This window comes from Cygnus olor, chromosome 1, assembly GCF_009769625.2.
Source record: "Cygnus olor isolate bCygOlo1 chromosome 1, bCygOlo1.pri.v2, whole genome shotgun sequence".
Classification (NCBI taxonomy): Eukaryota; Metazoa; Chordata; class Aves; order Anseriformes; family Anatidae; genus Cygnus; species Cygnus olor.
In genome coordinates this window covers 2936548-2962205 of record NC_049169.1, presented here as the reverse complement: position 1 = coordinate 2962205, position 25658 = coordinate 2936548, and the positions used below count along the sequence as shown (strand labels likewise).

At 47.4% G+C, this 25658-nt stretch overlaps 1 protein-coding gene across 1 annotated transcript in view; it reads right to left on the bottom strand.

Annotated features, from left to right (window-relative positions):
- The window catches only part of PLXNA4 (plexin A4), a 423963-nt gene that overhangs the window by 201986 nt on the left and 196319 nt on the right, over positions 1-25658 (bottom strand). Inside the window, 1 exon segment of the mRNA XM_040546170.1 lies at positions 15884-16015. Within this exon segment, the coding sequence (XP_040402104.1) occupies positions 15884-16015 (132 nt within the window).

The following is a 25658-nucleotide window of genomic DNA, read 5'->3' as shown; positions in this document are numbered from 1 at the left end:
CCTGGCATTTATTGAAATGTCATTTGAATGAGACCAAACAATGCTTTATGTCCCTTTGGGTAACTCATATGGCCAAAAGTCCCTAAGAACAGGAAAATTGCAACTCTGATCTAGTTAATGGGTATTAGAAGCACAAAACGCTTTCAAATGCACACAATTATTTTCATCTGCTAATTAAGTGAGGGGGTGGAAGCTTCTTTCTAGCAAATATGGTAATATATATTGATCAGAAAAAAAAAAAAAAGATGCTTCTCCACCAAACCCTGAGCACGATGCAAGGTTAAGGGACTCTAATTAATGAAAAAGCTTTTTTATGAAACGATGCCACCACTCAAGCAGAGTGTGGACTCTGACCTCCAGTTAAGTGAAGACACCTCTTAAATATGACACCGTTCACACGAGCATCTTTCTAGGCTAGATAAATATTGAACAGCCAGGCCGACAGCCCAGGCTGTCCTATACTGCCCTGTATGGGTGGTAGGTATCCACTGCTGAGGTGACCACCCCAAAAATCACAGTCCGAGATATGGTTGGCTTTATACCACCAATCTTTGAAGGCATCACCCAGCAGTCCAAGCATCCAGGTTGAACAAGGTGAGCGTGCTCCAGGAGGGATCAACAAGCTGTGCCCACAGAGCACGTCTCAGACAGCCCATAGCATCACCTCCTACCACTGCACCGAGAGCAGAAGGCCACGTGTACGTGTACAAGGAGGCACAGCAGGGGCAGATCTATAGATATAAAGGACCTACAGACCCAGTGTGCACATGGTGTGTGTTTCAGAAGGGTTACTACAAGCTGTACTCAGTCTAAAAGCCCCCTGGATTAACCACGTATTAGCACTGGCTATAGTCTTGGATCAGACCTGCTGGTTTGATCTGTTCGAGAGGAGCTGGGGTCACGCAGGCTGAGTTATTCTGAAATGAGGATAAAAGCTGGTAAGTAGAGATAACTGGGAGATGTGTTACAGAGATTCGCTCCTGATCTGAGTACATTTAAAGCAGCAGTGTAGATGCATCCACAAGCCCTGTGCTGTTTACTACTGAAAACAATTCCTTTGCATTTATTTAAGTCCAGACTCCCACAGCTGTCAGATGCCCAAGCTGCCACTGAAATTAAAGGCTTCCTTCTCTTTCAGTACACCTGGATTTAGTTTCTAACTCCTCCAAGCACAAACAGAAATACAAATTAGCTCTTTCTATTATTTACTTTGATATCTGCCCTGCTTGTCTTGTTAACAGAAATATAACAAATTTCAACTGCAACCAGGAACAAGTGCTTTAATTGTTCAGTGCTACACTGTTTACAGGATTATTTTTCTTTAGGAGGCACAGTCAACTTAGATGGAGTCCCACGTGGATGGTAAACTTGCAGAAGCTAACCTGCAGCATTGTTTTTGCTACCTGAAAGGCAATATATTTACTTTCACCCCACTGGGATTCTCCTGCAGCTCGGACCTGTACAGGACAGACGCCAAATTGCCCAGGACGGCAGAATTATCACACCGCAGGGGTGGAGAGGAGTCTTTGCTGCAGGATTTAACTGATTAGCCTGAGTACAGCAAGGCAAGTACTAGTGTGTCTTCTACGAGCAATAGATGGACACAGCCCTACCTAAAATCTAACCTGGAGCTTCTTTACCTAGCAGGACAGACCAGAGCTGCTCAAGCCAGCTCGTGATGCAGTGTCACGATTGTTTTGCCATAATCTCCAGTGGGAAGAGCAACAACACTCATCCTGCAAAATTGCTGGTGTTTTTGTATTTATTGTGATGTTTCTGTTGCATTTTCCACTGGTGGTACCTGAGCACCTAAGTTCCTCAGCAGAGTCATGGAGACCCAGCTGGAAAAGGATTGCTGAGGGCTGAAAGTGATTGCACCCACCCTTGGTTATGGGGCTCACATGCAATGCTGAGCTGAGGGGCTGCACCCAGAAAAAAAAAAAAAATCAATAAAGCAGGGAGAAGTAGACAATATTCAACAGCCCTCTGAAGGGAACACTTCCTTCTAATCACAGGTTTTTATCTTGCTCCAGATACTGTGCAATGAATTTGGTAGAAGCCAGCAGAGCCCAATGGAAATCCAGCGAAAAGCAACATTATCCGGTGAAACATCAGACAAATATCGACTTCTCCGCAAAAGGCTTACTCAGACGCCCTCAGAGAGTCAATATTTGGTGGGGAGCATTAAAATTTCACAGGTCCTTGGCCAAGGTGACTTTCTGCAAGTCGGGCTGAGCTCCCTGGCAGCAGACCTGCCACCCGTGGGCAGAGGCAGTCCAGCTTTCAGCAACCCCTGGTCCTCCTGCTTACTGATAGCAAAGCAGCATCCATCCGCCTTTGGCTCTGCTAGGGATGAAAATATTCTGTCTGCGGGGAAGAACTGTCTTCTTTCCGCCTATGAAACAAGCCCAAGATCCCAATTCACCCATTGCAAAGGAGGAAAACAAAAGGCAAGCCTAGAGACCACGCTGATGGGTGCTTCATAAATACGGCTGACAGATCAGAGAGATTGGTGGGTGGATTTCTAGCACTTTACCCCATGAACATTCCCTGTATGGCCAGGCTCACATCCAGTTGCAGTGAAAGGGATATTTCCTGCTCCATGGGAATTGCCAGTCCCCATAAGCTTTCAGGAGCTCATGACTAAATTTCCTGTGCATTATAGCCCATTATGCAGATGCCTTAAAGTAAATGTAAATCACATCAAGACTAATTATAAAGAGCCTTTTGGCTGTGAGAAGCAAAATGCTTTGAGATGGCTCCCGATGGTTCAATGGCCACACGTCTTTGCCCTCTTCCCCCCTCACTCTTCCCCCTGCCTCCATTCACCCACACTCTGTGATGTCCCGAGCTCTCTGAGACGAGGCCAGCAGGGCTCGCTGGGTTAATTAAATCAGCATCATTTGCTGTCTGGAGCTCAAGTAACAAACACATTTCTGACCTTGTCCCGTTTGAGGGAAGAGTGGTTTGTGAAGCATGACAGCAGATCAGTCCTCCTGCAGCCTGTGCTCACACGTCTTACCCAGATGAAGGCATTACCCAGGGCTTTGGTTACCCCCTCTAGTTTGCTGGGACAGAAAACACCAACACATTTTTTCTCTATATTAAGGCTCCCCCTTTCTTGCTTCCCTTCCTGAGCTGTCATGGGGGAATAAGATGTCAGGGGATGAGAAAGACTGAAAGGGACAGCTCCCCTCCTCCCTGCTCAGGCTGTGAACGCGAGGCTAATTCTATTAGCCCAGGCATTCCATTAGCCAAACAGCCCCTCACCAGCCCGGTGCATTTGCAGATGCATTAGTGTAATGGTGCTGTGCTTTGCCAAACACATGCTGCCTTCCATCCCAGACGTGCCTCCAAGGCAGAGAAGGTGATTTTCATATATATATATATATATATATATATATATATATATGATACATATCTAAGTTTATACTGGAGCATCCAAAGTTGTCAGCAACTTCAGAAGACACTGACCACACAGAGGGGTTACAGAACGAGGTTCGTGTTTTGCAACACCCTTTTAGGTCCAATACAAGTAGGAATATACATGTACATGAGAGTTCATCATACAACTGTTAGGCTATGTGCTTGTGATTTGCCAACTATTACAGCTAGGAAAAAAATATATATATGTATAAATCTGATTCCCTATTTTCTGACTTGTGTTTTCTGAGGTTTGCAGAAATATGGCATGTACAGTGGTGACTTTCTTATACTAGCACAATGGTGTTTCTTCTTTTAAGTTGGAGAGGGAGGGATGTAACTCAGTGTTGGGTAATATCTATGTGACATGGCTTTTCTCTTGCCCTGTGACCTGGCATGAACAGTACAGTGGATCCACAAATGTGCTGGATCTACCAGTAGGTCCAGTTTTTCTGTATGTCCTGTATGTCTCCTGTACTGCCCATCCCTAGGAGAGGCTACAGCCAGAAGCTATAATCACAAGAGTTTGTGCATCACCCTCCCAGTCACCTGCCATCACCCCACAACAGACCTGTGGCACGACAGAGGAAAGATGTAATGGGATTTCTGCCACTAGGGAAACTCATCCACCCCCAGTCTGCACCAAGAAAAAGGGAAGTCAGGAAAAGCCTGTGGCCTCTTAAGAAATCTAAGATAACACTAAGGAGACAAAAAAATGCTACATCAGGTCTGAGTTGCACTTGACCACTCTCGTGGCCAACAGCAGGAAGAGCAGCACCCCAGCCTAAGAGCAAATCACAGAGCCAGAACAAACATTTTTCCCAGCAAATTTGGCAATAAATTCAAGGCTGTTTTCCAGTGGAGAAACAACAACAACAACAAAAAGTAATATTTTTGAGAGGCAGTGACAGGAAGGAACAAATATGAGGAACAAAAAATCCCGTTGAAATACACGGGATATTTCCAGGGACCTCACCAAGCTGGGAAAGAAATTTTCATCAGCACAGTAAAGCAGATGGCTATTTTTCTAGGATCCAGGGGAAAATGGTTATGGTAAAACCTGCAAATATTCTTTATATAAGAAAAGTATTATTCAAAACTGCAATTATGTATCAGGTATGATTTGTCCTTCCTTCTCTTAAATAGTTGGGTGAGGAAGCAAACACAGACGTACACTAAATCATCCCCATACATCAAATAAGAATACTTTGGAATTCAAAAAATCATTTTGTACCATGACCAACTTGCTGCTGTTCCTCCAAGTAGGAGGTACAACAACCTACATCTGCCTGAGCACGTCCCTGGGGAAGACAGGGCAAGGAGTCAGTGCGATTAGTTGGTTATATAAACTTTGTGCCACAATTAGTAGTAGGTGGATTGATTGTCAGCTTAAAAAGAAAGCCTAGGAAAGAGAAAGGGAGGATATTTGGCTTGTGTGGGAGCAGGGAGAGCCTGCAATATTTGCCCCGAGCACTTTTATCTGTTTAACTATGAAAATTAATGAAAACAAATGATAGAAGGCAAGAAATGGATCTGCAGCTAGCTACCCTCGCGGAGGGATGCTGATACACTGTTTGCACATCTAATGTTTGTTTTGTGACTCCACGATCTCCGCAGGATGCTTCAGTGCATATGGTGTTGTCACTGTATTTCTTCTGCCTTCTTAATTTATTGATCCTGGGTAGGAAAGTGTCCCTGAAGCCCTGGATTGGTTTCCGAGCCTCCCTTTGCTGGGAAGGGGGTGATGCACCCCAAGGAAACTGACCCTGCAGGAGCTTGGGTGCAGAGCTGGCTGAAATCCTGGGTCCTGAACAGCAGCAGGAGCCACTGGCAGGTTGCAAAGCCAGGGTCCGCCCACTGACACACTAAAAAATTAAAAAATAAAAAAATAAAGTCTTTCTGGTCAATGACACGGTGTCTACACCTGTACTTTTTGGGCACTACCACCAGCTGTTTGAGAGAACATCTCCATTGACATTCCCAGACCCTTCTAGACTTCTTAGCACACAGAGACAAAATATGTATTTATATATATATTATATATATCAAAAATATATTTTTTTTGTATTATTATTTTATTTTATTTTCCAGCTGCCATCAATTTAGAAGCATGAATTCAGGGCTGGAATGAGATATCACAAGTCCATACTGAAAAAGACCATTTTCTCCCAAATAGGGCCCATACCTGCCTCCTTGGTAGGGCACAAACAACTGGATTTGGGGCTGAGGATCGCAGAGAATGTTTTTCTCTTCATAAGCCCACGGCTAAGATGGACTGTGCAGACATTGGTGTGTTTTCCCAAAGGTGTGAGCTCAACCTTGGGAAAGTGCTGAGTAAAGGGGTAAGTAATTAGTGATGGATAGCATGCTCACCAAGTCCATTAGCTGGAAAGAAAAGCAAATCCACAGCACGCTCAGCTGGAAAGAAAAGCAAACCTACAGCATGCTTTGCATTCCTTCCCGGCATTTTCCTGCCTTGTGACAGCATCCCAATGACCCCCTGCATGTCAGGTGGCTCCCCCCAGCTCAGTGCAGCTTCACGTCTCACGGGGAACTGGCATTTCCAATCAATTAGACATGTCACCGGTGAATTTCTCTGCTAATTACTGGAGTTTATTATGTCTAAAGCCAGGTTAAATGCAGAATTCCTGAGGTCAAATGGGGTCACCCAGACAATCAGTTCCACATTTGCCGTAGCAAAAGAGCCCCCCCATCATCAGTCACTGCCAAGTGGTTCGTAATGACCAACCTGCCCGTTAATGGCCTGAGGTGAAAGTCTTGGGGGGTTGATAATGCTCTTACAGAGGAAACAAAAAAGGGAAATGGTGGAGAAAATGGCCACCTTGAAGTGGATTATAGCACAGAGGCATGAACCCACAACCCTTTGTTGGTCTGTTGGGGTGGCAGGAGATGGGTTTCGTGTAGAATCAGAGAATCATTAAGGTTGGAAAAGACCTTCAAGATCATCTGGTCCAACCATCCCCCTACTACCAATGTCACCCACTAAACCATGTCCCTCAGCACCACGCCCAACCTTTCCTTGAACACCCCCAGGGACGGTGACTCCACCACCTCCCTGGGCAACCCGTCCCAATGCCTGACTGCTCAGGCAGCTCACAGAGAGCAAAAAGAGCCTTCCATCACACTAGTTTCTGATTCTGATCCAATTGTCAAATGCCCTGTGGTTTCAAGGGTGTCAAGTGAAGCCACAATGAAAGCTAAGGTGCTCCCAGGTGAGGACCAACAGGCCACATCCCATGAGTTGCTCGAAGCTGTGCCATGAGCTCTGTTACTTCCTTCTTCACCCCTTCTTTGGTTGGTGATGGACATGGTGTTTGGGAGATGGTTTTAAGCCAGGGAGAGCCCGAGAGCGCTGTTTATGAAAAGCAGAGCTTCCTCCAGAAGGAAAAGAAACCCATCTCCCCATCTGTTCTGGAGATCGAAGGGTTTCCAAATCTCTCCTGGCTCGTTTCCACACTGCATCCTGTGGGTGAAAGACGTCCTGTCCCTTACCAGCATTTTGCTCGGAGTCGGCTGTAGCAGAGCATGAAGCAGTTCAGCCCAACCACAGCACACGGGGAGGCTCAAAGTGCTCAGAGTTTGCAGTAGCAGCTGCCTGAAGAGCCCTGCCTAAATGTCAGAAACGTATAATTGTTTTCAGAAACAATTACAGGGAATGCAAAAATTTGCAATCAGGGAGTTACGTACATAGTCTCCATTCAATGGCTGGCAGATGAGTTTATTTCATGAAGAAGCCAAAAGAGAACCCCTCTAATTGTTGGCTCTGCAAGCTCTACCTAAAATATAACACTACTCAGGCTTCCCTTCTCAGGGTTAAAGGCTTCAGGATGACCAGAAGCAAAACACCTCCTACAGCCAGAGAGGTGTTGCAGAGCCCTGACAGCCCACACTGTCAAGTTCTTCATGGTCTCTTGCATGGATTTGGCTGTCCACAACTCTGTACCCCAAATACTGCCCAGGAATGGCTTGGGTTCCTTCCCTATACAGACTGAATGGGGCTAACCTCTTTGGGGAGAGAAAGAGAGCTGAGCTCTATAGGCACAGGTCACACTGTGCCATTTGGTCTCGGTGTGTACCCTGATTTATTGCATTTACTAGTATAGATGTTGGGAGATAAGGATACCTTGTCCTGATGGAGATAAGGTTGGTGCAAATGTCTGCCTGTCTCCTTTGTGCCAGCGCTCTGTGAATTCAGGCAGAGGAACAGGAGTAGTGTGAATCAACCTGGAGTTAATACTCCATCAAAACATCTTCCTGCTGTGATGATTGAAGGAAACTCAAGTTACCTGTGCTTTCTGGGGCAGAAACTACCAACAAGTGAACTTCAAAAAAGTTCCTTCCAGAGGAAGCTTCCCAAATGATGCCATGGGAGCAGGGAGTATGTATGAACATTGCCTTTCATCCTCAAGAAATCCAACATGCTTTACAAGCTCATGGGTACACCATAGTCACGTGTGGATCCAGGCTCTTGGAGAAAGGGTACAAGAGTAGCTTTGCACACAGGAGTTCAGGACTATAGGAAAAGAAGAATCCCTTCATCAGATGAATTAAAGGAGAGGCATGAACAGTGCTGGGATTGAGATGAGATAGCAGGGCTAAGAGTTTAAGGACCGTTATCTCAAAAAGCCCCAACGTCAACCTGACTCAATGTCACATGGGGTACTTGGCAGAGAAATTGTCCTGTCCACACACAACACCCACTGAATGGGCAGACAGCCACCTACTGATCGATCCACACAAACCTTTGCAACAATTTACTGCTCCCTCAAAACTGCCTAACCACAAGAAAACCCCAGGATTGCCCTGTTTGTTATATGGACACAACCTCGTTACAGTGCTGGGTGTCTTCCTGGGTTGCACTGTCAAATAATAATAGTAACAACAACAACAACAACAACAATAATAATAATAATAATAATAATAATAATAATAATACACCAAAAAATAGATTTCAGGGACTCCCATTACATCATCATCCTGTTAGGAAATAGTACAAGAAAATCATTTTCAGGGCAGTTGAGTACACTTGTATCGGAACACAACTGGAAAATACAGCATGACATCAAAGTTCTTTTATGATAGAAATGAACATAAAAGCCAGCTCGCCTTTCAAGGGCAGGTTCTGGAATGGTTTCATTTTCCTGGTCCTACTCCACTCATCTATGATGATAATGGCTATATCATGTAGTATAAAGTGATGAGAGGGATTTAGCAGGGAAATAAAGCAAGAAAGGCCCAAGGCAAAGCAGGCAAAAGGCAGAGAAAAATTGTGGGGCACTTTTAAAAAGTTCTCCCTGGGTCTGACAACAAAATGGTTATTAATCCCCATTAACAAGGAGCAGGCTTGGGAGTTCGGGGGTATCACACACAAAATAAATGCTAGAAAATAGTACTAGAAAAAAAAGCTTAAAAATTAAAATTAAAAGCTTAAGCCCAAGAGGCATAGAAGTGCCTGTACTGAGGATTTCCTGAGGCAGGGTCTCTGTCCTGCCTGGATCCTCCCTCCCTGGGAGCACTGGTGCCCAGGCTGGGCTGGAGTGGAATACCAAAGCAGGGGTTGATTAACCGCTGGTGCTTTCAAGTGACCTGCAAATGTAAGGTCTGAGTGTGGCAGCGGAGAGGAGGAGACCTGGCTGTCACTGAGATTGGAGGAGACAGATGTTTAATGGAGTCCAGGATTACAGAGCTGCCAGGCTTCACATATAATCACCCGCTTCTTCGGTTTCCTCTTTTCTTCTCCCCTTCTTCTGGGTCTGTTACAGGGTCAGGGGCTGGGGGAGGAGGGGATGGAGATTTTCAGATTTCCAGCTAAATTCCTTGAGCTGCCCTTAATACTCTAACTTATTCCCAGCTGAAACCACAGCCTAGCAGTCTGCCGGGGCTCAGAGGGATGGGAGTGGATTTTTTTTTCCTTTTTTTTTTTTGGAAAATAGGAGTATTTCTCTGCTCAGCAGGCTGTGTTTGGCTCACCGAGGACACGCCACAGAGGAACAACACCATAATCAATAGTGCCCAGATGACCCTGGGCCCCAGGGGAGACATCTGCCCAACTTCCCACCCATCGCCTACCCGTGAGGATCAATAGTCCCTGCCACTTCTCACCTAGGAATGACTCCACAGATGCTTTTTGTATTTATGGGTATTGCTCTGCCTTTCCACCCTTCTTACACTATTTTTTTTTTTTTTTTTTTTTTTTTGCTTTTTGTTCAATGGAGGAGAGCTAGTGCTTTTTAAAAGCAGAGCCCCAGATGACAGCTGGTGAATTAGAAGGATGAATGTTCCCACTAATATACAGGGGAGAGGAGGAGGAGGAAGGCCTGGCTGCTGCTTAGTCTGACCAACCCATCTCATTCCTCACACCACAACTTCCCAAAAAAACCTACAATAGTGCCCACCACAAGGATACCTTGAGGCAAGGAGTCCCAAAGCTTAACCACACCAGGAACACAGCACCTCCAAAGTCCCAAAGCTTAATCACCCCATCCCCTACAGGAACACAGCACCTCCAAATGCCTCCGTGCATCCTCCAGCTCCTGTGCTGCCTCCTTGAGCAGCCCACGGAGGGAGCAGCTTGGCACAGGGAAGACTCTCTGGCAAGCTGCGAGATGAACGCTGACATTAGACATTGCTGAAGCTCAAGCCAAATGCAGCTCCACAGATGGCAAAGTGAAAGCCATAGTTCTGCCCCCAAATGGAGGAAACATATAAGAGAGAGTAAGTGTAGAGTTCAGGCACAAATAATGCCACCACCAAGACTGAACATAGGTCCCAAGACTGAGGGACGGTGGGAGATGCAATCTCAGATGCCCATGCATCTCATGGGATGGAGACAGACCCTGGTGGAATATCTTCTTCTGCCATAGATGGCTCATCTGGGGCATTTCCAAGACCTTGAACTGGTTCCTCACCTGATCACCCCATTTTTCTGTTACGTACATCTCTCGTGGAGCACACAACCAACCTGGCAGGAGGTGCAGTGTGTCCCTACTCTTACAGCTGCTTGCTCCTAGGATACCCAAATGAGTTCAAATCAAGCTAAACTGTGACTTTTTGCCATAATATGCATTTTGTCAATAAAGAATTATTCTAAGAGAGTCAGCAGCACAATGTGCTGCAGTTTTGCCAGTGGGCCAAATTGCTTTTATCATTCTTGGCTGGCATATACGGGCTCTCATACAGTGTTTTTTCCATCCTCAGCTGAGCATCCATGCGGGTTTTTCCAACCATGCAGTCATTTCTCAGAGGGCATCTGACCTTATTTAACAGGCCCTTAATTAGGTGAAAGCTAATGCAAGGGAGAGAGGAGTTCAGCCTCCGATATTGCTGAGGGTGATGAGTGGTATTTCAATGGCAGGCAAGAAGAGTCAAAGAGAACAAAAGTTGCCTCTGCCACCAGCTGGGATTACACTCACTGCTTGTTAGAGATTGACTGAACTCTAGGAACTTTTCTTCCCTACGTGTTTTGTGCAGGACTGCCCAAAAGCAGGGTATCAGGGCAATGAAATGGGCAGTTAGGAGCCTCTTTTGAGAATGTAGAGAGAGCCAAACATGATGCATCTTCATAAAGAGAGAATTTATTTCAGCACTTTACCTGGGCCTCTTAGAAGCTCTGATGACCCTGATCTTACCTAGCACGTCAGCCTGGTCCAGGAGCAGCCAATTACTCCGAAACAGAGACCATACTGTCAATATCCTTCCCTCCTAGCTTTCAGAAGTTGAAGAGTGAAGTCCTGCAGAAAACCTGAGCATCTCCAAAGAGTGAATGAGAGCAGAGCAATCACCTTCCACGCACAGCGGCCCCTTCTGCAAGACGACAGACATTGCCCCCAAAACCTTCTAGGCAACTGAGTTAAAAGATAGACATCTGCAACAGCAGGGCTGATATTTATGACAGTTTATGGGTGTCTCTGCTGCTTTTAAATCCCCAGGTCAAAAAGTCAGACTTATTAGGCAATCTCAGCATGCCGTTTTCAAACACAATCATTTCTGTCTTTTCCGGTGTCTTGGACCAATGATGAAAAACATGGTCTGCATGCAACCTTATGGCTCGCAAACAAACAAATGCAAATTAAAAGGAAAAACTCTTGAGTTATTTTTAAAACTTGTGATCTTGAGCCAGTGTTTGTGAGGACAGGCTCAGGCTGACAATCCCCTGGAAACAGACACTCCAAGCCTAGGAGTTAATGCTAATTGAAATCTTGTGCAAAGACCACATTTGAAGAAATTAAGCTATAATTAGGTAAAGTTATTAATGATTGCTTTAACTAATTGATATGATAACACAAGCAGCAGACAAGATTTTAATCAGTGGTCATGAAATCAGAAGTAAACCAAGCAGTCACCACCTCTTCCTTTGCAGCTAATTTGCACACAATAATTCTGTTGCAGATAGTGACTCAGAGGCAAAGGGAAGAAGAATAAATCTCAGGAGACAAATAGGTAAAAGCCTCCCCCGTTTTAATGAGAAACAGACACAGAAAGGCCAAAAAGATCCTGTCAACATGATTTGTGATACCGTTACTTAATTTTTACCAAATGCTTTTTCTGCCATGCTTTAGTTGAAGTACATATTTATTTGATATTTCATTGGCAGCGTTTAAAAGAGACCCCCAAAATACCTATCTGATTCTGCTACGCATGGCCCTCCCAGTCTCACCTTTGATATATTGGCATTTTTTAGGGCATGATAGCACTGCACAGATATGGGTTATTCTCAGATCATGGATGCCTTTCTGCTAGTTTACAGGGAAGAAGCACAACTTTCCACTCACCTGCACAAAACAAAACTGCCAGCAAATCTCCTTCCTTGAGTAAAACATGGGGTTACTCATAAACTGTTTTCAGTCTTCTCTAACCATTAGTTAAACCAAAAGGAGGAGGCAGCTCAAAGCCTTGGAATTTTAATAAAATAAAGTTGGGGCCTCTTGCTGTTTGCTTTCTATTTTTTCAGCCTTTAAGTTCGTTTTCTCTAGCTCTTCCCTTTGATCCCCCTATATCAAAGGGAAGAGCGAAGTTTCTCATATCTTGGAGTTGCTTCCAGGTGCTGCATCAGCTCTGCAAAACACACCCAGCACTGGGAGAGACCCAGGAGCTTGACATGCTGAAATGGAGTTACTTAGGGGTAATCTTCCAAAAATTAGTCTAGTGCCACAATTTAAAATAGCATCCTGCCCCTCCTGATGTACAGAGGTTGTGTGTAAATATCAACACTTCAGCATTTAGGAGGCAAGGAGACCTGGTCATCCTGTGGTGTGGGGGCAGCTGGAAGAGAAGAGAGCAAAGGAACTGGGGTGCCAGGAGTGGAGGAGTAACAGAAAAGCCTGAAAATGAGAGGACAGGGCCAGAAAGAGGGATGGGGATTGGAGAGAGGCAGAGAGAGCAGGAGAGGACTGAAAAAGGGATTTCAACCCCTGCCCAGAGCTCCAGGGAGGTTGTAGGCTCAGGCTTCTAGCTTGGTAGGAGAAAGAGGGTCTGAGAGAGGGTGAGAGGAGGAAGAGGGACCTGAGGAAATGTGTGTGTGTGATGGGGAGCAGAGAAGATGCAGAGACACTGAGGATTTCCTTCCCCTGCTCCTCCAGCATTCCCCATCTGCTTCTCATCCCCTCACATCAGTGTGTGAGGCACAGGGCTCTCTGCTGTCTGCGCACCAGAAAGAAAGAAAAAGAAAGAAACAGCCCAAGTCTCCAACGTACCCATATCCCCAAGCCCCCAGGGAACACGTAGATGGAGGCACAAGTGACATTCAGAGAGATAAGTGGGGAATCAAAACCCCAGAGCAGCTCCCTCCCTGCTGTCACCACACGAGACCTCCCGGTCAGTGGGAAACCCCATCCTGCTTGTAACTCACTCAGTGCCCTTTGGAAAGGCTGGGGCTGAATGGCAGGTCTGCTGATAAACCATAACAGGTCCTGTGCGTGCTCCAATCCTTCCCACTCTGCCCACAGGGTCCTGAAACATGCATCCACACTGCTTTACTACACACCTGCACCTTGGTGAAATAACGGGGTCTTTGTATGTTTGGTGACAAATCTTCCCCTCTGCTTCATTTGATCACTCTGCCTGTAAAGTATATATTTATTATATATAGCAGAGCCCTTCTGCTGGTGACAAGCTGCTGCATCCTGCTCCTGAGAGCGCAGCATTGCTCAGGTAGTGCTTGTAACTGCTCGGCATTCAGGGGAACTGCAAGGGTCGACCACAGGGCTGTGATGGATGAAAACCATCTGGGACAAGATGAAGGAATTGGTTTATCATTGGGGTTCCCATTCCTGCTGAGGACTGACGAGTGATGAAGCTAAGCCCAGGAAGACTGCTTTTAATGGAGCAACTGAACACCCAACAGAACTGCTCGCATCTCTGGGCACGGCCAAGGTTGAGCCCTGAAGACTGAGGCTGGAGAAACCCTGGTCTGTGCCTGCCTTTGGAAGGGTCAGGTCAAGCTGTCACCCTCCTGTCCCTCACCTCCACAGACCTCACAATACTTAGGGATTTCTGTGGGCATTGAGAAGCTTTGATAATTCGGGGCTTCGTCCATTTATGAAAAGGACCGTACTACACGGCTTGTACAGCAGAGCCAACACATCCTCCCCAAGGCCGGCCTCTTCCACGCCACTCTCCGTCTTGTCTTCAACCCCTGCACCTTCTCTGTGCCCTTTTCACTAACCTTTGGGTTTCAAAGATGGGTGGGTGGAGGTGGTCTAATAAATGACAGGGAAATTGGGACTGGATTCTCCATGGGGTTCCACGAACAACCTCTGCGGGATCCCAATCGAAAAGATTAGTCTGCTCATGTTATAGTGGTCAGGGAAAAGCAGGTAGTTAAAATATCAGCAAGAATACATTCTTGGAAGTTTCTGGAGGAAAAAGAAGTTACTCTTCTTGTTCCAAATTTCATTTTTTAAAGAAAGGGAGGGGGGGTAGGAGGTGAGTGAACAGTGGTAAGACCGGGACTGTTTTCACTTTGACATTGCTGAAGACATCCCATCCTTCCCAGCATGGAGCAGATGAGAAAGAAATCCCAGCTGTGTCACCACATCCCTTCTCCTGGGTTATCATCATCTCACAGCCTTGCTTATGAAGACGAATGGACAGAGTTTCTCCACTCCCCACGTAATATTTGAGGTACAGATACTCACAGCTCTGAGTGAGGGCTGGAAACATGGGAGCCTTCACAGAGACAAAACATTTAAAATAAAACATTTCAGTCAGAAGAAATGACCATCACAAATAGCTTGGAAATGATCAACTTCAGACTGCTCCAGCCACCTGAAGAGGATGTGAGGAAGTCCTATAAAATCATGACAGGTGAAGAGGGGACAATCATTCACTCCTGCTTCTTATGAGGCAGGAATTAGAGGGTGGACAAACAGCCATAATAGTGGAAGAGTGGAGAGGACACCATGGCCTGCTGGAACACTGCTGGAATGTGGCCTCCCAAACACAGACCCTTCAGGCAGTTCGTGAAGGCAATAGGAAGCGTTTTAAGTTGTTTTTTTTGTTTGCTTGTTTGTTTCTTCTTCTGTCTGGTGCCGTTTATATGGTGCAAGGCCAGGAGAGCAATATTGACTCAATGAATCATTGAACTCTAACGCATGGGTGAACACATCACACTTGGACTGGGCGCTGCAGTCGAGCTGAAGCCATGCAGTAGGGCACCCACATCACCCTACCACATTCCCTCTTTGCTCCTTTTTTATCTAGGCATCCTAAAGATCCTCACAAGCATGTACAAATTAACCAGTTACAATAAGAAGTCCCTGCATGTCCACAAGGCTAATTGCAAAACAATTAATTTCTTCATGCAAAACTAGTTCTCCCAACTCAAAGGGCAAACTTCCTTAAGGTCAAGCACTCTGCTGAAACCAGCCACACTTCCCTGTTGAACACCCAGACTGGTTCTTCCCTGGCCTCTGGGTGGTAATATTTTCAATAATACAAATACTAATAACAGCAGGAATGTCACAATAAAATTGGCCTGCACCCTGGCAGGCAGTGTCCCACACTCCAGATCACCGCGTCTCAGAGAAGCTCCAGCTTCTCCAAATACTCCGTTTGGAGCCAAATGATTCAGCGTTGCATTTACCCACCCTACCCGTTATCTGTGGCAGATGCAGCCACAGTTTGAATGGGGGTGGAGAGCAACGTGGCACGCAGCAGATGCGACAGCAGCTCCTTGTCACATAGCCAGCAGGACGTGGACTGCATAAGGCAATGCTGGGAGTGGTTTCTCCCCCCGAGGTCTGTGCTCCTGGCCCCTCGATAATATCCATCAGTGTGTAAATGCAAGGGTTTCTAAGCACAATCTTTAAATATTCAGCAGAGCACAAGGATCTTTTGTAGGAGCTGTTTTTACTCTGAGAATTTCAGGCCATATTCTGCCATCCGTTGCATGGCCAAGCCAAAAAATTTCCAAACATCGTGGTCTGACAGGGTTTCTTACCTGCTTCTCGGACATGATATAGAGGTGTTCATGATCCACTGAGAAGGCCATATCCCGTAATACGGGGCCAGTGTCCACCACCTGCACTATCTCATACTCCAGCGTGTTCTTGGTGGTGCCATCCACACGGATCTGCAGGAAAACAAAAGCAGGTAGAAAACATGAGTATTTTTCCTCCTTCCATTTAGACTGTAGGATAATCCTTGGAGAAAAGCATTCTTGTTATATCTTTCAGACAACAACCACTGTCATCACAAAATGAACTTTCCCCCTGCCTCCTCACTTTAAGGATAAAGCAGTTTAACAGCTTTTTTTTTTGGTCCCATTGACACAAGAGAACTGTAGAAGAACAATCCAGAGCCTGCTCGTTTTTCTCTGGCACTATCAGTGTATTACTGTTGTTGCCTGGACAAATCTACCCAGCTGAAAATGGTGGCACAAAGGGTAGAATTTGTGATGATGATGTGCAAAAGAGAAAAAAAAAAACACACAAGAGCCTACCAGACCAACTCACTCAAATGCTAGTCAGATGCTATTATGGTTCTTATTGCTAATATTCCATGGGGCAATATATTACTGCAGAACACACGACACGACACAGGCTATTTCTCTTCTTGATGACCTATATCTGATATTGAAATCTGTCCTGCACAAATACGGCACCGTACGATTCCAGCCACATCTCATAACAAGGTGTCACGGAGGAACATCAATAACTGGGATGATGAGAACAGACCTGATACACAGCCCCGGTCTACCCCTGATAGGGAACCAGCCCGATGGAAGAAAGTACACACAACTCCGTAGGTTTCTGTCTTTGCTGGTCTCATGCCAATTTCCAGAGATTGGGCTGAAAACCAGATGGAGAAGGTTTCTAATCCTTTCCATTAGTACGATCGCAATTCAGAATAATCTAGCTATCCACAGGACTGTTGGGTCCCTCTGGATATTCAGCAAAACCCACGACCATTTGTTTCAGAGTTGCATCCACGTTGCTTCTCTCCCTTGCTATCTTCACCATGTTTCCTTGCAGTTTCAGAAAATGTTCAATCCCACAGCAACCCAAACATTACAGTGCCCTTCTCTAGAAGAAACAGTTTTAGCTAATCTGCCTTGTGCTCCGCATCATGACCTCCATACCTTCCTGAGTAAAACAGGAAGCAGGATCACAGTCCCTGGTTTCCCTGATTTGTAGTTGTGTAGTTTGATAGTTGAGGGGGGAAAAAAAAAAAAAAAAAGAAAAAAAAAGATAAAAAAGAAAACACCCAAAAGGAAATAACAAGCCCTGGAGAAGTGATGGTATCAAGACCCATTCCCACTGTTCCCTGGCACCCAGTCCACAAGCTCATTCCTTCTGTCTCAACCTTTCAGCCAAGAAACTGAGCCTGAATCATCTTCTGTGTTAGAAAGGCAAAGAGAAGGGAAGAGAGGGAATGACAGAGGGTCTGGAAAGCCTAAAAAGGGCAGCAGTGATATACAGATTTTTATCTTTGTCCTTTCCCTATCGCTCTACCCATATGACAACACCATATGACAAGAAAGAAACCTTATTTTGGAAAGATGGGGGACATGAGGACCTGGAAAATCATGTTCCATAACCCTGGAAAGATGGTGAACATGAGGCAGAGAGGATTTAGAGAGGCTCTCTGTGACAGCAAAGGGTGTGGAGGGTGCTCAGGGACGCTCAGATCCCATGAGACTGCTCAGCCTACGTGGGGCCGGGCATTGACCATTAGGCTGGGCAAAGCAGACCGGAGGATTTGTGGTTGGTTTGTCGTCTGGATGGATCTGGTGGTGACAGCAACACACTCCACAACGTTAATGCAGATGGAGGTTGGGGGCTTAAGCCCAGCAACAAGCATCCGAGCATCCCACTGGCTCTGCCTACCTGGGAGGAAAGGGCTCACTTGTGTTCTTCCTGGGTGCCTTGAGCTCCTCCGAGTCTCTACTGGAAAGCAGTCACTGATATGTCTTACCCAGGAGGTTAAGGGACAAGATGTCAATGGGATTAGGGTGAGCCATTCCCTTTAGGACAGCCTGAAGATGGGAAGGACACAAGGAAAGGACTGCAGGTCAAGAAACGTGCCCAGGGCAGCCCAGATGCCCCCACAGCAGGACCCCTTCCAATTTCCCATGGGGACTGCACCATGTTCTCACTAGCAGGGAGCAGTGCTTGGGCTCTGCCTCAGCTTTTCCTCCCTTTCCCATCCCCTGTGGGTGCCCATGCCCACCAGAGGGCTGCGGAAGCCCCTGGATCTCATCGCCGTGCTAAACAAACCTGACGTCTTTGCAGCTTTGACCTTGATTTCTCAGCATCATCGGGGTCAGATCCGTAGGCCACTGGATATGTAAGCAGCCAATTATCACTCCAGGCTCAGTCCCTGTCCTCAGCCTTTGCCAGGCCCCATTAGAGGAGAAGGAGCTCGGAGATAGACGAGGCAGGCTGGAGAAATAGCCGGCTGGAGCTAACAAACAGGAGGCACGGCCCCCAGGGATCTGTGCTCCGGGCTTGGTGCAGGTAAAAGACTTGCAGAGGTTTCATGCCGGGAAAACAGTGACACTCGGAAGGGATTTAACAGCTATTGCTGACCTAATTGGCTGCAAAATCATTATTTTGTAAAGGAGGTGGGGGCAGAGGGCTCATTCCACTGTACGTGTGCATTTGCACACACATGCACTCATGCCTCCCGACAACAGCATGGAGATCTCTTCCTCTAGCTAAAGCTACGAAATAAGGGAAAAGAAAATTCAGAAGGCGGCCAGAAAGTCTGGCAGACATTCACCCACACCACACAGACCGTGCGAGCCCCGTGCCAGCAAGAAGGTGATTATCGCGGCTCGCAGCCAGGAGTCTGGCTGCTAACTCAAGCCATCCCCTATCCCGTTTTAAACTCTGCCCTTCGTGTGTTCGACCCCAGGCGTAGAGCCTGGATGATCCCCATCTTCCCTGCACATTCTTCCTGGGGCCGAACATCAAACGGCACAACAGCAGTTGGAGAGTTTTATTCCCTGCTCCCAGGCATCCATTAGCAGCAGAGCATTTAGGTTTCGGAAAAAAAAAAAAAAAAAAAAAAAAAAAAGAAGAGCCAAAGAGCCTATAAAGGGGAAATGAGAAGATTCTCATCAAAGCCTGCAAGTGATCGGCGGTGATGTCAGGGACGCAGATACGATCTCTGCTAGGAAATCTTCCCAGCCTGCTGACTGTGGGGAGCTCAAGGCACGTCCCGGCATTTTGCTCTGTTCCTGCTCTCCTTCCTTGGCATCAACCAACTCTACCAAGCCCTGCATGGTAGAGTTTTCTTCTCACTAAGGTATGGGTATTCCTACCCTAAAGATGATCTTCTCAGGCTGTGGGATTAGAGCCCAGGGGGCATTTCTCCTTGAAGCTGGCTGTGAACCATCCCACTCAGCACCCCAAGCCCTCATCCAACCCCACCACCACCTCGCACACCCCCAGGACCATCACCCACCTTTTACCCCCCACCCTGATAACCCCCCACTGCCCCACAGCCAACACATGTGTGCAGAGCTGACGGGGACCCGTTCATTCAGGCTGCACGCTAATCCTGCTTCCTGGAAGGCTGCACTCACTGGGCTTCGTTCTGCAAAGCCGGCTGCTATTAAAACATCAGCATGATGCTTCCCGAAGGTCAGCCACCAGGGGACCTATTCTGGCAGCTGTTTGTTTGTTTGTCTGAACATTATCTAGGCCTGGCTGTTTATTTACATCCATTGAAGTATCAGACAATAAATATCCTCTCCCAGTGGCAAACAGATGCTTGCACTCGAATGTTCTGGCTAGCGCCGGCTTCAAAACGATCTCCTTAATGAGCAAACAACACCATTAATCTTTAAAGACACAGGCTCTGGCCTTTCCCGAGCTCCCACCCTGGCCATGGCTGGCCCTACAGGCATCCTGGCAAGGAGCCCACGGGTCTGGAGGATGAAAGAAGGTAAAGGATACCTCCTGTCATTTTACTGGTGCCTTTCAGTGTTATCTGGGTCCCTCCAGCTGCTGTGGGATCCACAGGAGGGCGATGCTTGAACACAGTCTCCTGGGCAAGCTGGTAGCAGATGTCTCAATCAGACCTTAATGACAGACATAGGTTTTAGAGGTTGGGATCGTATGGCTGTCGAATTAAGGGGCACGATGAATCCCTTCAAAGCATGGGTATAATCTTAAAAGGGCCAACAAAAAGCGTTGGGGTTGGAGGACTAAGGAGGAACTGGTGCCTGCAAGCACTTAGCCCCAGTGATGGAAGACAAACCATGGTCATGGCAAAAGGGCAAAGTTCTTTAAGCTCAACAAAACAACAGAAACACCTGCCTTCCAGACCATCATGACCATATAGTTCTCTTAGCTTGTTCTTATTTTGCTAGGCTGGATGGGGATGGCCTCTTTTGGGAAGCCTCGTTGTGCAGATGGGGAGGCAAGGCAAGGAAGAGGTGAAGTGACCAAGCACACCATTGGCAGAGTTGGGAAGGCTCTCCCAAATTGCATGTCTACGTATGCAAACAGCACAGGTTCATCTGTAGAGTAACACCATTTCTGCTAAAAGCCAGCAACCACACTGCTTGCGTTTCAGCCATGGCCTAATGTCGTAAACTGAATCACTGTTTGGAGCACATGAACATCACCCAGTTTTGTTTTATCCAAGAGAAACCCAGTTCGTACACTTTGTGCTATCTGCCCTGCTATGTAAATCCCAGCAAATTAAGCATGGACAAATAGTTGTCTTTAAAATTGTCTTCAAAAGCTCACTCCGTGGAAATGCTCACAGCACTCCTGCTACAACATCAACTCTATTTTCTCGTCCCATTAGCCTGGACTTGTCACTGGCAGCAAAAGTCAGCATCATTTCCACTGTGCCAGTTGAGTTCAGCTGCTTCCTACTCGTCTAGAGCCATCACCTCCTGCCCAGAGCATTGTTCCTGGCCCTGTAGAGCCAAAATGACACCCATGCCCACACGCACACATTGGCTCCTCTGTATAAGGCATTTAAAACCCATCCAGGTCTCCTGAGATGTGGTCGGGAGCAGGATCACAGGCAGATGATGCCTGGCCAAGAAGACAGTCGTAGACACTGGTTGGCTGATTGTCATTGCAAATAATTAAATGAATAACTAAGGGGAAGAGGAGCTGGGTGAACCACAGCTCACTCAGCCAGCACCCTCCCCAGCACTCTGCTTCATGCAGAATCAGCAAACCCTGGGCTGATGAAAAAGGGAATTTGTCGTTGCCACCCCAGTGCTCCCAGCCGGCACTGCAGCAGCTCCCAAATCACACTGAAGGTTTACTTTGGACACAAAAATCACCCCGTTTCCCAGGGGAGGTGATTAAGCGGCTGCAAGGAAGATTGCAAGGGTGGATTGCAAAGGCAAAGCCCAAGGGATCACAGCATCAGATCCCTCTGCTTCCACGTGGGTGCAAGCGAGCAAATGCGGTGGCACCGGTTCTGAAAGGAAGAGAAACATTTTGGACAGGGAAAACCAGACCTGGCAGCACTGTCTCCGTCCTGGCCGTTCCCCAAGGCATTCCTTCTTTGTCCGCCCTGCCTCTCCTTCTCCCAGGGCTTCTCACTGAAATCACCATCATTACTTCTCACTATTGGATTAAGGCTCAGCAAACCTCATTTCTAGGAGATCCAAGCGGCCCCGCGCATCAATCCAGGCTGCTCTGAGCAGTGCCCAGCCACAGCCTTACGACTGCACGGGGGCCTCTAATACTTTATTGCTTTTCCAATATCAGTTCCTCCCCGTTTTATGAACCTAACGTTCCCCAGCAGACGCTGGGACTGCTGGCTGCCATCCCTGGCATGGCGAGGGGGGCAAAAGCACAGCAGACAGAGCATGATCTAACGTCAGGCTGTTATGATGATAATCTATTTCTGCTCTTCCATTGATTTGGGTTCCATGATGTAGCTGTATTGATCTCAGCGAAGACGGGGAAGGGGTTGGCAATGCACCCCGTTCCTCCCCTTTCCCTCCATTTTGGCATGTGTTTTCCAGTCGAATCATCCGTCCTAATTTGCCTAAAGCCTATTAGCAGGAGATCAATTTCTAATAAAACATGGCATTTCAATAACCCTGTCCATCTACTGATCCAAGAGGCTTTTAGAAACACTAACTGAAAGAAAAGCAAAGGGTGAGGTGTCTCCTTCTTGTGCCTGACAGCCAGCAGCCCTCTCACTTCTCTCACACAGATGTTTCGAGGTGCTGCTTGTGTGAACGGTGCCAGCCCCTCTGAGCACACATCTCAGGGCGCCTTCAGCCATATGGAGAGCAGGACCCTGGCAAACCAGGTGTTCAGCCTCAACCCTCACGCTTTCAGTGCTGCCCAGACCCAAATGTGTCATGACGGCAGCCACGGTCACCACAGGGATGCAAGCCAACCAGGGGAGGAGACCAACCCTGGCATTTGGCTTCCAAGGCAGCCTAAACTTGCAACCTCCCCCCACATTTCACCTCTAAATCTCTGTCCCCATGATGATTCACTCAGTTATAGGCACGGACCCAAATATGTGTACACCAAGATGCAGAAGGCACCCATACGCAGAGCACGTTCTCGCCATACACTGCTTTACATGAGAGGGACATCAAACGGGCTCATCCTGCAATCTCTTCAAGATTTACACTTGATTTACACTTCTTTTCTCCAGGAGACCTAGACTTTGCAAGTAAGCAAGACATTTGCTACAGCACTGCAACAACAAAAGAGAAGGGGTCCTCCTTTGTTCTCCATGCACACGGTTCCTAGGGCCTTTTTCACGGGGTTTTCAAGGAAACAGCTTCCCTCGAATCCCACTGGCTAATCCCTACCATCTGCAGCCGTTGCACCGTAATCCTCCCTCCGCACGCCCTCAACTGGGCTCTGGCGTGGCTGCACTGGCCAGGGCCACGGGGTCTAATCCTGCTGAGAAGTCACCCACTGACCTCCCGTGGAATCCAGACAGGCTGCAAAATTGGGTCAAACAGAGAGATGCCCGACTGCTGGGTAAGAGATCTCCCTTGTAGGGCAAGCACAGTGCTCTGGGGCTTCAGGAGAAGGATGGGATGAGAGGTTGATAGCCCAGAGGAGCTGTGGCTGCCCCATCCTTGGCAGTGCTCACGGCCAGGCTAGATGGGGCTGGGGGCAGCCTGGGCTGGTGGGAGGTGTCCCTGCCATGGCAGGGGCTGGGATGAGATGGGCTTTGAGGTCCCTTCCAACCCAAACCATTCCATGATTCTGAGATTCTCTGATCTGTTTTCTTTTCCAAGTGAGACATGGGTTACCCTGCCTTGACACGGCTCCTAGATGTTTCAGGGGCACTGGGTTACAATGGATCAAGCCTGCAATGATCTCTGATACACTGGAATGAGCCTTCTGCTTTGGTCCTGCAAGCCAGGAGACCAACTCATAGCTGGCTGAGTCCTTTTTTTCACAGTCCACTGCATGTGACTACTGTGCCATTCCACTTCATCTCTCCACCAACACGTATAGCAAGAGATACTTCTGCCTGCACTGGATTTATGAGCGAAACTGGACATAAACAAAAAGCCAGCCTTGCATTCTGGGCTTGGACAGCACCTACCACAGCAGCTTTATGATGGCTGCTCCCAGTACCATAAAAATAATACTTACAGCTTGAAGTGTGGCCAGTCAGGCTGTACCCGGACTGCAGGGCTTGCCCCAAACTGAAATAGCTGCAGTTCAAGCATGGACACGAGGGAAAGGCAAGGAGGTCACCAGATCCTTTCCCTCCCTTGGCAGGGAGCACGTCAGGTGTGTGCAGCTCTCACGTCCACCAGCCCATTGACAGATGACATCATTTCTGAGAGCATGGTTTACATATGCTCCCCTGGCGCTCCCTGATTGATAAATTAGACACTCACGAGCCACGTGCTAATCAATGCAAATCATTTGTTTGTAACAACACCAGGCAAACTCGGCAGAGCTCATTTTTCAAGGTAATGGCCTGCCAAGCGATTGGTGCGCAGCAGCGAGCCCTGCCAGCAGATCTATGGGCAGGCTGCTGGCTCTCACCGATGGCATGGGGCTGAGGCCTCTGCTCTCCTGTCCCCGTGCTGAGGACTGGGCTGTGCTGCTTGGTGCAAGAGCCAGAGACACAAATCTGTTCTTCCCTTCCTTCACATGGGGCATCACAGCTCCCGGCCCTTGCCTGAGATCTGGTGACCGTGGCCACCTTGGTCCCAGGTATCTCGGATCTATGTACCACACTGCCAGGCATCCCAAGAACACTTATTCTTCACTTATTCCTAAAATAAAAGCCATTTGAGACTGAAAAAAAGCCTGTTTTGTCCTCTTTCCTCTTTTTTTGGAAAATGAAGCAGGATGCTGAAAGCATCGACCTGCAGCTATCTCCTAGGCAATGTCATCCTGACCACAGTGACATCTCTGGGTTTTGATGCTTGCATCAGGCATGTGTTTGGCCGAACCAATAGGACATTTGAACCCTGCAGTCACCAGATTTTATACCCAAAGTTTTTGCTTCAGGCTCTCAAACATGTTGCCCAGCTGAGCGGGTACTTTGGGTAAATAAAACTACATCAGGTAAAGGACCTGATACCACTGACCAGAGACAAGGGAGGGCAGGAGCATGGGACAATTTTGCCCATTCCTCAATCTGCAAGGAGCCCAAACATCCTCTGTGTCTGCTTCCTGAGCACTGCAGGGTCAGCCACACTGGGAACAGACCAGTCTCTTCATCCATGGGTTAGGATCCCAATGGATCATCCCAAAGGCCATCCTGGTGCCATGCTGCTCATGGACATTGCTGTTAGGCTTTGGGATCTTGCACTTGTCTATCTGTGGCACACCTGTGGCTACTTTACAGCAATAAAGTCACCTTCTCCTACTCACAGCACCCTATTGTAAAATCTGAAAGAAAATCCCCTGGACTTATCAGCTGTGGAGTTTTTCTAGGATGTTGTGGAGTTTTAGTTTTCCAGCATGAAGGAGTTCAGATGTACATACAGCCACTGACCACAACAGGAAGGGTACAGGTCCCCAGCTACTTTGGTTTCTCCCAAACTGGTGGAATTTCATTACGGGCAACATTTCTGGGGAGGGGACAGCTAGCTTTTTAACATTTATTCTGTTGCTACCACTAGTCCTGCTTCTTCTTGCAGAAAATGTAAATAGAGGCGTTCAGTCAGAGTGGATTTTGGTTGATATTAAGGGAGTAACAATGCAAAAAAAAAAATGAAAATTAAACTTCAATACATAAGAACACTCCTTGGGTGGTGGCTCACATGGTGCACAACCCAAAATACCTGCTCACCTCTGGTCAGCTCTTAAGCAGGGATCAAAGTATAGATCAACACAATTCAGATAAGTATGACCATAAGCATGACCAGAAAGGCTTAAAACCTTACTGGCTTTGGGGTCAGAAATACACAAAAGCACAGCCTGTGTCTGAATGGCCAAAGATATCAACACAGTGTTGGTCTAGGGCATAAATCCCTACACGGCATTGCTCAGAAGTTGTGGCAGATAGTTTTATGGGATGCTCTGAGGACAGACGGACAGCGGCATGGGCTGGCTGAGGAATACAAGTCCTTTATAAGGGTCCGTTCATGGGGCTGAGAGACCAGAGATGAGCTCATCCTGCCATGCCAGGAACGCTGTGACCCGGAGGGCTGGGAGCCCCGCAGGGGGTTGCAGAGCAGCACCACAAAGGGCTCTTTGACTGTGCCCAGACGGGGCGAGCTCTGAGACACCCACGGATCCTCATGACTCCATCTCGCTTGAGAGGAAGCCAGCTGCCCTTTGGCA